At 44.3% G+C, this 13403-nt stretch overlaps 1 protein-coding gene and 1 long non-coding RNA gene across 2 annotated transcripts; both read right to left on the bottom strand.

Moving 5' to 3' along the window:
* Nucleotides 1–748: 748 nt before the first annotated feature.
* LOC310798619 (uncharacterized protein) lies at nucleotides 749–8993 on the bottom strand. Its single transcript, XM_083661162.1, has 3 exons — nucleotides 7445–8993; nucleotides 2690–2722; nucleotides 749–2559 (listed from the first exon to the last, which is right to left on the bottom strand). Exons 1-3 carry the CDS (start codon nucleotides 8895–8897, stop codon nucleotides 1121–1123), a joined length of 2925 nt encoding a protein of 974 aa, XP_083517288.1. The 5' UTR covers nucleotides 8898–8993; the 3' UTR covers nucleotides 749–1120.
* A 105-nt stretch (nucleotides 8994–9098) lies between these two features.
* On the bottom strand, nucleotides 9099–12461 carry LOC310798754. The gene is made up of 3 exons (XR_014553785.1): nucleotides 12270–12461; nucleotides 10591–10617; nucleotides 9099–9235 (listed from the first exon to the last, which is right to left on the bottom strand). It is a non-coding gene; the product is annotated as an uncharacterized lncRNA (long non-coding RNA).
* Nucleotides 12462–13403: the final 942 nt, after the last annotated feature.

Genomic DNA, 13403 nt, shown 5'->3' on the forward strand with positions numbered 1-13403 from the left:
CCACCATCACTTTTTTTTACTATCTAAAGAAACCCCATAGAAATGATGAAAACTCTTCAAGAAATCAACAATTAAAACAGTACAATCTTTTTCATATGCTATATGCTAGTATGTTATTAAAATATGAAACAACAAACACCATAAAGGAGGTAGAGTAGGATGCTAGTACAACTGCATTTGAAAAAAAAAAGACATGTTACAACTGCCAGATAAAGTCTCCTCATAGTTCTAACGTATGGCCAAGTATCTCCTCATTCACAAGGGGCTAAAAAGAAACAGTGGCCGACAGCCCGCAGTGCTGAGCGAGGCGGCGTGCAGCGTGTCGGTGGACCGGCTGGAGCTAACCTCTCCCACCCCCCATGCCTAAACCTAACCTCCCCCAGACCCTAACCCTCAACCTAACCTCTCCCACCCCCCCGCCTAAACCTAACCTCTCCCACCCCCCATGCCTAAACCTAACCTCCCCCAGACCCTAACCCTCAACCTAACCTCTCCCACCCCCCCCCCGCCTAAACCTAACCTCTCCCACCCCCCATGCCTAAACCTAACCTCCCCCAAACCCTAACCTCTCCCACCCCCCACGCCTAAACCTAACCTCTCCCACCCCCCATGCCTAAACCTAACCTCCCCCAGACCCTAACCTCTGCCACCCCCCATGCCTAAACCTAACCTTCCCCAGACCCTAACCCTAACCTCTCCCACCCCCCACATGTAAACCTAACGTCAGCATTGCGGGCGGTCAGCACTGCGGGTGGTCGGCATAGCGCGTGGACCCCAAAGAAACGGGGGGGGGGGGGGGGGCTATTTTTGTGGGCCTTAACCTGCACAGTAAGATATTAACGTCTTAACCTCTTCATCTGCACAATAACGTGCTATCAACTGACCGCTGTGTCCAGTATAGGTTCAACTGGATTCATAAACAAAATTCATTCATTAACAAAACAAAAATACAAAAGTTGCCTACAGCTGTAATTGGAGCCACCATGTCTCCTTTTAAATAACAAACGTGAATGTCCACAATCATGTTTCATTGTTGTCAGTAAGCCAATAAAGTGTGTTTAAGACAGAATTAATCAGATCTCTCTCTATCAGTCATAGAGTACAGCCATTGGTATATCAATCATTCAGATCCCTGTATGTCTAACGATTTTCTTATCAAACATCTGCCAAAATGAATCTTCAAATGTTCATTGCGTTTGAAGCGGCCGTCACAGTAAGGGCACGCGTACGGCCTCTTCCCTAAATGGTTCTTCTTGTGAGATTTGTAGCCCGTCTTGTGGCGAAAGGTTTTCGCGCACACGTCACATTTGTACGGACGCGCGTCGGAGTGGATCACCATGTGCGAGGTCAGCGATCCTTTACAGATGAATCCCTTGGTGCACACGGTGCACACGTACGGTCTCTCCCCCGTGTGGATCCTCTTGTGCTTGGCAAGATCCCCGGACTGCGTGAAGCTCCCCTCGCACTGGTCGCATTTGTACGGTTTCTCGCCGGTGTGCGTGCGCTGGTGGTTATACAGGTGGCTCAGACGCTTGAAGCGGTTGTCGCACACCTTGCAGTGGTACGGCCTCTCTCCCGTGTGCCGGCGCATGTGCACCTTCAGCACCTGCCAGCTGGCGCACTTGTGGCCGCAGAAACTACACTGGTGCTTCTTGTTGTGGATCCTCATGTGATATTTCACGTTGTCCTTACTGCTGAAGCTCTTGCCACACTCCGGACAATCGAAGCTCTCGCCCGTGGGGAAATGGGTCCGTTTGTGTTTGAGTAAAGACTGCTTGTAGCCGCACTTGTAGTCGCACTCTGAGCAGGAGTATGGTTTCTCGCCCGTATGCACGATCATGTGTTTACGCAGGATCGCCGCCTCGGAGAATTTCTTCTCGCACAGGTCGCACTCGTGCGGCTTTTCGCGCGAGTGCACGTTCTTGTGTTTACGGAGGGAACTGCTGTCCGCAAAGGCCGAGCCGCACTCGTCGCAGGCGTGGGGCTTCTCGCCGGTATGCGTACGCATGTGCCTACGCAGACTTTGAGGGTTTTTCATCGTCTTGCCGCACTTTTCGCAAGCGACGCCTATCACCAGGGACAAGGGCTTTGTATATTCCGGGTGAGCGAACCTGGTTTTGGTTTTCCTGCCGATGCAGTCGTGGGGTCCCTGTCCCCAGGACTTAATGAAGCTCCGCCTGCAGTCGGAGCATCGGAGATGTCCCCTGTGGGTGTGGACAGACATGTTGTGCCAACTCCGGCAGTGATTCTTGACATTCGCCAGGTAGTCGAAGCTGCGCGCGCAGACCGGACACGTGTAGCGCTTCTTGGGCGGAGCGGAGGGATGGACCCGGTGTTTGTGGATCGCCAGCTGCATGGAAGAATGGAAAGCGCTACTGCACTGAGGACACCTGTATTTTCTGGAGTCCAGCGAGGACCGGTGACTGGAGGCGTTTCTTCTCACTGTGTCGAGGTACTCCTCGTGGTGCTTATACTTGAGATGCTGCTCCAGGAAGCGCGACTCAGTGAAGGAGGTAGTGCAGTACGGACAAGGGTGCGACTCCAGTGTCTCCTGCATGGCTAGAGAGGGGAATAGTGCACAAATTAACATCGATGCATGGTATACAATTGATCTTAATTGAAAAGAACCAATGATGGAGTATGTGCGTGGTAAGAACATGGTCATGCTGTGGGAACAAACATCACTTACTTTCAAACTCCAGTTTCACTTTGACTTGAGTCTCTGAAAAAACAAGGTGTTAGTTAGTATCCATCCACAGATCCATACATGGTAGCCATAAGCCATTCACAGAGATTAATCTCATGCTGTAGAACCAAATTTACAGAGACCTGCAAGAATCTACGAAAGTATTTGAGAAAATTATCCTTGAAACTAGAGGTTACATAATTTGCTCTGTCAGAAGGAGCACCACATTTTTTATAGCCTCCTTCATGATGTTTAGATTAGAAAAGATAAAAAAAAATAAGTTGTTCATAACAAATCTTGTTTTTGTTTTAATTTGCCCCTCTCGATTCATTTCTATTGTGACCATAGCCCTAACAATATCTGAATGATTACCGGTACTTAGCTTCCATTCGGCTTCTAAAGAAAACTTACAAGAAATGTAGCTTAGAAATATTTATATTATTATGATTTTATTTTTTACAATCTCATCCCTGTTGATTATCCACTCAAATTTGACAGTGGGTGTGTTTCAGAATCTTTTGTTAATTTCAAGTTCTGATGCCAAGTGATCCAGTGCATGTAGACCTAATGTGAATTACTCATATGAAGCTCTGCTATGATATCTGCCTTTGCTGAACATAGGTATTATATAATTGCTGTCCATTGTAGGCTACATGCACTGACCAGCCAAGCCAAAATACATTTTACTTTGTAAATACTTACTAAAAATGGAATTGATAATTCAGTTTTATGTTTATAAAACATAAAACCTAAAGTTTAGTCGTTGTCAGAATCCAAATGTAATCTGCTTGATTTTTTTTTCTTTAACTCTCACACCAGGATGATTTCATTTTGCCAAACAAAATAAAATGTGGCAAATGGAAACAGAAATAGAAAAACTGTATGTAAAAAGAAATGTAAAATATTAAATGGCATTTTAAAAATGCAATTAAATAGAAAACTGAAATGGAAAATTAAAAGGGAACAATAAAAGATCGAATAAAATGTGGGCTATTGCTAATATAAACGTTCAGTGCTAGACTATTCTTTGAATTCCATTCCAATTCTCTTGGAATGATGTCATGAAATCCAGGTTGTTACATGTAACATCCTACACCTGACACTGACACACCTGACAAATATTGACCTACTTACAGCTGTAATATTATTTGAGTGTATTTACCATGCATTTACCTAATTCATATCTAGTGATAATAGTGTAAATGGTTACATTGTTGTGGTTATCCCCCCCAAGCAACATATCTGGTCCAACAGGACATTGGTGCTACAAGGCAGTGCATTGAGGCAGATAAGAGTATTTTGTTTGTTTGTTTACACAGTTGGAAAATGTTAATTTACCTAATCTCAGTCTGCTGCTGACCTATAGTGCCTCAGCACATGCCTATATAGCCTGGAGCCATGGTCCAATGCTTATAGACTCTAAACTGGCCACTTGTTTCAGCTAGGGTTGTCAAAAGTATCGATAGTATCGATAAAAGTCAATACTAAAAATTTGAAACGGATACAATACTCATTTGCAACAGGTATCGATAGTATCGATAAGTATCAATACTAAAAAATTTAAACGGATAGAATATTAATTTGCAACTGTATCAATATCAGCAGTGCTTTCTCTTAAATGAAAAATCAAGCATACCACTGATTTCTTCCTCCCTGTCATTGGTGGATATCTTTTGCTTCAACGAATTCAAAGTATTCTGATAGGCTGATGACTAGATCAGGTGTAATCTGCTGTGTTATGATAGGCTGATGACTAGAGCAGGTGTAATCTGCTGTGTTCTGATAGGCTGATGACTAGAGCAGGTGTAATCTGCTGTGTTATGATAGGCTGATGACTAGAGCAGGTGTAATCTGCTGTGTTCTGATAGGCTGATGACTAGAGCAGGGGTATCTGCTGTGTCAGGTCAAAGTTTTTAATGAGTTTTATCAGGCCTAGATGATGGAGAAGCGTGCATCTGTCCGTCCATCTGTCGTTGTTTATTTTTTAAGCCTCTTGATGTGTTGTTGTCATCCAGTCGCGTGGTATCGAAAATGGTATCGAGTATCGATATTTTCCCGGGTATCGGTATCGAAGTAGAAATTCTAGTATCGTGACATCCCTAGTTTCAGCAGTAATTCAATCTAAATATGGAATTGCTTATTAGCCTACCAGTGTTTAGCTAAATCAAATGGAAAAATGGAAAGCAGTTGGCACATGTGTTACCCATCAAGCAGCATTTTACAGTGCATTCAAACATCTTGTCTATTCTGAATCCTGGGCTGGCCCATGTGGCCATGTTACATTTCATATAGTTATTTAGTGTTTGAACAGAACAACAAAGTGTGCAAAAAAGACCTCTTTGTGAGGTCAACAAAATAATATTACACAATTTATTCAAAATTCAATCAATCTATGTATCTATCTCCCTAATAAACGCAGGGTCGTCTGTGTGTTTGGGAGTATGTCTTGTTTGTCCCTTTGCATATCTTGAGTTCGTGCGATCTACTTCAAAGTTGCCGAGTGTGTTTATGGGCCCCTGACAAAGCGGAGTGTCGAATTTCGTGCAATTTGGACACGCACACAATCATAGCGCCACCTACTGGCAACACAAGAAGTGGTTTGTAACTCGGCTGTACAGGGTCAAATCTGCCCCAAACTTCACATGTTGGATGAGAGTCCCGGCCTGAAGACATCTGCATGCCAATATTCAGTTATAGTCATAGCGCCATCTAATGGCACCAGGAAATATTTATTTTATTGTATTGAACCTTTATTTAACCAGGTTTGTCCCATTGAGATTAAAATCTCTTTTACGAGAACGAGCTGGCAAAGAATGGCAGCAGTACATATAGTTTTAGACCAAATAAAACTCACATCAACACAGTCAAGCTCATAGTGCAATACAACAAGAGTGCCGGGGGAAATACAATCATATTATCAATTAAAACATTAAGAAAACATAAAGGCCTTCTTGCCCAACTCAGTCCGAGCTTTAGCCTTAGTCATCATAAGTGTCCTGAGACCGTAACCCATAAGTGGCATGTTTTTGGGGACAGAAAGACATATAAACACTCAGGGAGTCTACCTAAAATGAGTGAGGGCTCTACAGTTTGTAATGAACCTCAAAGCTCCATGATACACAGTATCCAACATATGAAGACAATGAGGCCATTTACACCTGGCGCTAACATGTGGTTTCTGTGATCAGATTGCAATCAGATTGTGTTTTATCACTTGAAATGCCAGGTGTAAACACCCCCAAAACGCATCGAAGAAGGATTGCAATCTGATCGGCCAAACCACCTCCGGGGGTGGTCAGGGATGCATTGTGTACACATTGAACACAGGTGTAAATGCAATGTGTCCTCTCAATCTGGATACAGCAACTTTATGCGGATTGAGAGGACAACCATTTCTGCAATCTGATTGCAATCAGAAAATGCATGTTAACGCCAGGTTAAATGGAATCAGGCTGAAGTGATAAAATACAATCTGATTGCAATCTGATCACAGAAAACGCATTTTAGCGCCAGGTGTAAATGGCCTCAATAAACTGATGCATTCATGTACAACACATCACCATAATCAAGAACAGGCAAAAATGTTGGTTCAACCAGTCTCCATCTGACATCGAGAGAGAAACACGATGTGTTCCTAAAATAAAAACCTAACTTTAATTTAAACTTTTTCAATAAATAACATGTTTCATACTTTGATGTACATATTCATGGTGTGGTCTACTGTTGATATCCTGGAACATGAGGCATACTTAGTGGGTGTACTCTAGCACCAAATATGGCAATGAATCTGTCTGTCTGTCTGTGTGTCCTTCGCATAACTGAGAACGGTTGGTTGTACTTCACACTTGCCGGTGTGTATTCCTGGGGACCCAAGGATGTGCAGTATCGGATGTGGTGCAATTTGGACACGCTCAATATTAATAAACTTTGAATAAACAAGCGTTCTGCGCAGCAGTGGGTGGGGCAAACATTGCTCTGTCTGTGTCAGAATCACCAATTGCTTAAAGGTCCCATTCCGTGCAAAAGCTGTTTTTACTTGTAAATGCATATATACTGCTGTCATCCCTCCCTGTAATGAGTGGTCACAACCTCAGAACTGCCAGAGTTGGATTTGTCCCTATCCAGCTTCCCCCTGCAGTCTCCTTCAAGCCACGCCCCTTACACTATGTTCCCCCAGACGGGTTAATGTGATGTCACTCGGCTCCTTAAGCATACTGCGCGCGGTCTCTCTCACACAAGCTACCTGCACCATTTTGTCTATAGCCACAAAATTAACACTTCTAGCTGGAGCGACGCCAACTGTACGCGATCCAGCAACTGCGGAGGTGCATTCGGTAAGTCTAGGCATTTTGAGATGTCCTCTTTAGCATAGCAACCGTTAAGTTAGCGATAGCTCGTTGCTAACGTTAGTTGTAGACACAACCTAGCGTGGTGGTCCACGGACGCTAATCTGATTGGCCAATGGGAACTGTTAGTTCTGAATATATTATAGAAACAGACCATTCTTGGGAAGCGACGAGATGAGTAAGTGAGAACTCCGTCAGAACGAACAGGGTTGCTATATTTTCGACAAATTAATCCAGAATCATGTTTTATGGACCAGAGACACACGTTTTTAAGAGGTTACAGCTGCACGAATTGGGACCTTTAAAAAAAATCGGTATAGATAAGTAATGAATAATCTAAAGAGAAAAAACAGCAAAAAAAAACCTATTGGAACAGGAGGATTAACAAAAGATTAGTTGTGTGGTGCCTTACCTCCATTGTTTTCCACTGCACTGGCCTCACGTGTCTCCTCATGGTGTCCATTGTTGTCCACTGCCCCATTCTCTGGTGTCTCCTCAGTGCACTTTTTAGGGCGTCCTCGTCTCCTCTTTGCAGATTGGATCATGTTGTTGACTAGGCGGAGCTCCCCCTCAGTTTTGTGGCGCCAAGGTTCTCTTTTGGCATATCTCTTGTGTGTCAGGGGGACTCCCTCCTCAGTTTCTAGTGTTTTCTTTTTAGGGCGCCCTGGTCCCCTTTTGGTAGATTCCATTACCTTGGTTGTCAGGGGAACCCCCTCCTTAGTTTCTAGTGTTTTCTTTTTAGGGTGCCCTGGTCCCCTTTGGGTAGATTCCATTACCTTGGTTGTCAGGGGAACCCCCTCCTTAGTTTGTAGTGTTTTCTTTTTAGGGTGCCCTGGTCCCCTTTTGGTAGATTCCATTACCTTGGTTGTCAGGGGGACTCCCTCCTCGGTTTGTAGTGTTTTCTTTTTAGGGTGCCCTGGTCCCCTTTGGGTAGATTCCATTACCTTGTTTGTCAGGGCAACCCCCTCCTCAGTTTGTAGTGTTTTCTTTTTAGGGTGCCCTGGTCCCCTTTGGGTAGATTCCATTACCTTGGTTGTCAGGGGAACCCCCTCTTTAGTTTGTAGTGTTTTCTTTTTATGGTGCCCTGGTCCCCTTTGGGTAGATTCCATTACCTTGGTTGTCAGGGGAACCCCCTCTTTAGTTTGTAGTGTTTTCTTTTTAGGGCGCCCTGGTCCCCTTTTGGTAGATTCCATTACCTTGGTTGTCAGGGGAACCCCCTCCTCAGTTTGTAGTATTTTCTTTTTAGGGTGCCCTGGTCCCCTTTTTGTAGATTCCATTACCTTGGTTGTCAGGGGAACCCCCTCCTCATTTTCTAGTGTTTTCTTTTTAGGGCGCCCTGGTCCCCTTTGGGTAGATTCCATTACCTTGGTTGTCAGGGGAACCCCCTCCTCAGTTTGTAGAGTTTTCTTTTTAGGGCGCCCTGGTCCCCTTTTGGTAGATTCCATTACCTTGGTTGTCAGGGGAACCCCCTCCTTAGTTTGTAGTGTTTTCTTTTTAGGGTGCCCTGGTCCCCTTTGGGTAGATTCCATTACATTGGTTGTCAGGGGATCTCCCTCCTCAGTTTGTAGTGTTTTGTTTTTATGGTGCCCTGGTCCCATTTTGGTAGATTCCATTACCTTGGTTGTCAGGGGAACCCCCTCCTTAGTTTGTAGTGTTTTCTTTTTAGGGTGCCCTGGTCCCCTTTTGGTAGATTCCATTACCTTGTTTGTCAGGGGGACCCCCTCCTTAGTTTGTAGTGTTTTCTTTTTAGGGTACCCTGGTCCCCTTTTGGTAGATTCCATTACCTTGGTTGTCAGGGGAACCCCCTCCTTAGTTTGTAGTGTTTTCTTTTTAGGGCGCCCTGGTCCCCTTTTGGTAGATTCCATTACCTTGTTTGTCAGGGGGACTCTCTCCTCAGTTTGTACGGTTATCTTTTTAGGGCGCCCTGGTCCCTCTTTGGTAGCTTTAATTTGGGGATATTCACTGTGAAGGTTCTTATGGATCGTTAGCTCCATCAAAGAATGGAAAGTGTTACTACACTGAGGACAACTGTATACTGTGGAGTCCTCTGAGGACTGGTGCCTGGAGGAGATTCTTCTCACTGTGTCATTGTACTCCTCGCGGTGATTATACTTCACATGCAGCTGCAGGAAGTTAGGCTCAGTGAACAAGGTACTGCAGTATGGACAAGTGTGGAAATCAGGTGTCTCCGGCAAAGGCGGGGCTAGAAAGAGGAATAGTGGACAAATTAACATACATGGTATACATTGATCTTAAATAAATGAAAAGATGGGGACCGCACTCAAGGAATATCGTTTTTAATTTTCTTTTTCTTTTAAAAACGATATTCCTTGAGTGCGGTCCCCATCTTTTCATTTATTTGTGACATTTCTATATTGGACTACGCACCTGTCTGAGCGCAGTGGTTACCTTTTCTACATACATTGATCTTAACTCATTGAGTGCCAATGACGTCTAAAGACGTCAATTCAAATAGTAACGTAGAGTGTCAATGACGTCTAAAGACGTCAATTGCGTTTTTTGACGGTGGGACGTGGATCAAAGCCTGATGCATCTCCTGTACAAATATGGTGGATGTTGAAGGTGTACAAGCTATTTTACGGACCCATTAGGTGGCGACAGTGCTCTCCAGATTAGAGAAAGGTGAGGAAAAACAGCAGAAGAAGCCCCGTGATGAAACGGAAACCAGTGCTGGAGCCAGAGCCGTATAGATTGCTCTGGCTGGAGCTAACGTTAGCTGCGAACAGCAGTCAATCCGCTCCCACAACTGAGCCACTCTGTCTCTGCTGCATAGTTTCTCCACACGATTAGCCGCCAGAAAAGCAGCACCCGACGCCGAAGGGCCAAACAATTCTCAGCAGTCCGGTTTGGCTTTTCGGTGTCGCGCTGGGAGCCGGCGCACAAAAACGGAGCGCTCCGAAAATAGACGCTGGGTGCGTGTTAGGCTGTGTGTTAGTGTGGGGATGAGTTTCTCCCAGCTCCGCCGGCATGCAGGCTGTGTGTTGGTGTGGGGGTGAGTTTCTCCCAGCTCTGGCATGCAAGCTCTGTGTTGGTGTGGGGGGAGGAGTTTGCAGTTGAGGGGGGTGGGGCACGCAGGGCACCACACAACTACACCACGTCACTACATCAGAAAATATTAGCTTCAGAGTCAGTGATGTGCTTGAAATGCTTCATTTCACAAAAGGCTCATTATCTCAGCTTCTAATTTGAAACGTCTGTTTTTGGTGAAAACAACCTATCTTCTCCGGCTGATAACTAAAGAACGGAAAATGATATCAATAAACTTTTTTTTGCTGATGATACAATAGAGTCTCATCGTTCTTTGTGCGTGTTCGGTGTTTACATAGTAATATCACACAATATTCTGTGGGCCTCGAGAAATCACTGAAAACGCTCTGAAAGGGCTGGCACTGGGAGCATCCGTTTTCCAAAAGTGGCTGGCACTCAATGAGTTAATTGGGAGAGAAAAAATAAAATAGCCAATTATATAAAATAACCAATATATGAGTATGTGGTAAGAACATGGTCATGGTGTGGGAACGAACAAACTTCACTTACTTTTGCACTCCAGTTTCACTTCAGTCTCTGAGAAAACAAGAAGGTATTAGTTAGTATTGCACTGATCCATACATGCTAACCATGACGTCAGTCATGACATCAGTTGTCCTCAGTCCTCCCTAGTATATATAGCGAGGGTTCTACGTCACCCCCCACTCTGGAGGATCACAGCAGCAGCCGGCATCGCAGCTGTTCATTCCCCCTGAAACCATCCTCTGAAGCCATCATTTCTACCCCACCCACCTCCCCAGTCCACCACCAACGAGTCTTGACTCCTGGAGAATCCCGGGGGGGGATTCTCTCTAGCCCAAATAGATGCCGCCCTCTCACCTAAAGAGGAGTGCCATCTTACAATGGAGTCATACGCCAAAGTACTTGCCATGCCACTTGCTAAATAAAGTCTCTTGTTAAACCTTACCAACCGGTCTCTCATGATTGAAATACATTAATTAACGAGGTTTTCCAACTTCCAATCCATTTAGGTGTTTGCTGGGTGGGGCCCTCATTAATGTTTGGGTTGCACCTGTGTTTACCCTGCCTTTTAGACACAAAATGGCTGCTGTGGAAAAGGCCCATTGTGCAGAAAAGACATCAATGTGTTTGTGAGGTCAACAAAATAATAATTGAAAAATCAGAAACACTGCATGCTTTAAAAATAATCTGTATTAGATGAGTAATGAATAATCTCTAGAGAGAGAAAAATACAAAAAAAATCCATATAGAGCCAAAGTGAACGTCACTTCCTGCTTTTCTCCCTGTACCAAAAAAATATGAATGGTGGTGAACGGAGAGATACGTTACTTTTTGATTCCGTTTGAATTGTGCCCCGGGGGTACATATGTAACATTTTGGCAATTCAAAAGATAACTATGCATGTCAAGAAAGTTGCAGTTTGTCCTGAAACTGAAACGTAAAGTTTAGTTTTGTCAATCAACTACATCCTCATGTCGCACAATATACGTCACACCATCAACGGGAGAAACGTCACTTACGCGACTGGTTGTGCGTCGGCTTTCTGATTTATAACTTATAGTGCCACAGTTTGACCACAAACTGTGACTTTGTTGACTTGCAGTTATCTTTTATATTGACAAACATGACGTGTGTGTACTCCTGTGGCACAATTCAAACGGGATCAAAAAGGTATCGCTCCGTTCACCACCATTCATATTCTTTCACACGCTGGTACAGGGAGAAAAGCACAAAGTGACGTTCACTTGGGCTGTCTATTGGATAGGGCTGGGTATTGGCAAGGACCTCACGATACGATACGTATCATGATACATGGGTCACGATACGATTGTATCACGATACATTGCGATACAATACATATTGCGATATATTGCAATACTCGACATCATTTACTGAAAATGCAATTCGCTGTGTACCACCCAGGTAGTGTAATAATATATACACTATTCATTTATATTGATAAATTAGTGGACAAATGGAGTCAAAACTACTGAGTGTTGAATGCACTGAAATAAAAAGCATTCTTATCGTGTCACTGAACACACGGCTGTGCAAAAAAATCGATATGGCGATATATCACAATATCTTTCTGAAATATCGATACAGTATTGCGGAAAAAAGTATTGCTGCCGTATCGATTTTATTGCACAGCCCTACTATTGGAGCAGGAGGAGGATTAGCAAATGATTAGTCGTGTGGTGCCTTACCTTCATATTTTTCCACTGCGCCAGATTCTGGTGTCTCCTCATGGTATCCCTTGTTCTCCACTGCCTTGGCCTCTGGTGTCTCCTCATGGTATCCCTTGTTCTCCACTGCCTTGGCCTCTGGTGTCTCCTCATGGTATCCATTTAAGCTCGGCTCACTCTCTTCCTTAGCGACCGAGTCCAGGCCTTCAAATTCCCAATTCCCAAACTTTGTCACGTGGCCGTTGAAGATCTCACGCAACTCTGGGTCTTCTGGTTCCCCATTGATTTGTGTCGAGTTAACACGATCTCCGTTTACGTCCTGATCATTGTCCAATTCTTCTCGACTTTGTATAGTGCACTTTTTAGGGCGTCCAGGACCCCTCTTTGCAGACTTGATCACGTTGTTGCCTAGGTGGTGCTCTCCTCCCTCAGTTTGTAAACTATTATTTTTGGGGCACCGATATCCCTCGGTAGATTTCATTAGCTTGTTTGTCGGCGGACATCCCTCTTCAGTTTGGAGTCTTCTCTTTTTAGGGCGCCCTGGTCCCCTTTTAACTAAGTGAATCTGCCCGTTACAGACCAGGGGACTTTTCTCCTCAGCATGTACAATCTTTTTAGGACGTCCATGGCCCCTCATGGCAGACTGGATCATCTTACTTGGCTGGCTTCTTCTTTCTTCAGTAGACAGGAAATGTGCTGTAGACAAAGCTGTCAGAAGTCAGTGAAAGCTTGTCAAAAAGCACTCGTCACAGAACAGGTCAGCAAGGTCATGCAGTTATTTGACTTGTGTGCTAGGCTAGCTAACTTCTATCATACACCACCGGTTAGATTCACCAGTTTACCCATAAGCACAAATACATATCACTCTTACAGGGTTCCCCGCACCTTCTTAAACATCAAATTCAAGGACTTCACAAGGACTTTCCAGGCCCAATTCCCTCGAATGCAAAGACCCAACACAGCATACTTTGAGACACAGATCAATGTTATTTACTGTTATACCATGGTCTGGGTGAATACTCGATTCTGATTGGCTGCAAGGTGTCCATTAATTTGTGATAATGTACAGTGATAATGTACACCTAGCTAAATGGTCTGTTCACCGTTCATATCAATGCGCCAGGATCACGACAGAGCCTTTGAGCTCTATACCAC

The sequence above is a fragment of the Poromitra crassiceps genome (assembly GCF_964638095.1).
Source record: "Poromitra crassiceps genome assembly, chromosome: 26".
Taxonomy (NCBI): domain Eukaryota; kingdom Metazoa; phylum Chordata; class Actinopteri; order Beryciformes; family Melamphaidae; genus Poromitra; species Poromitra crassiceps.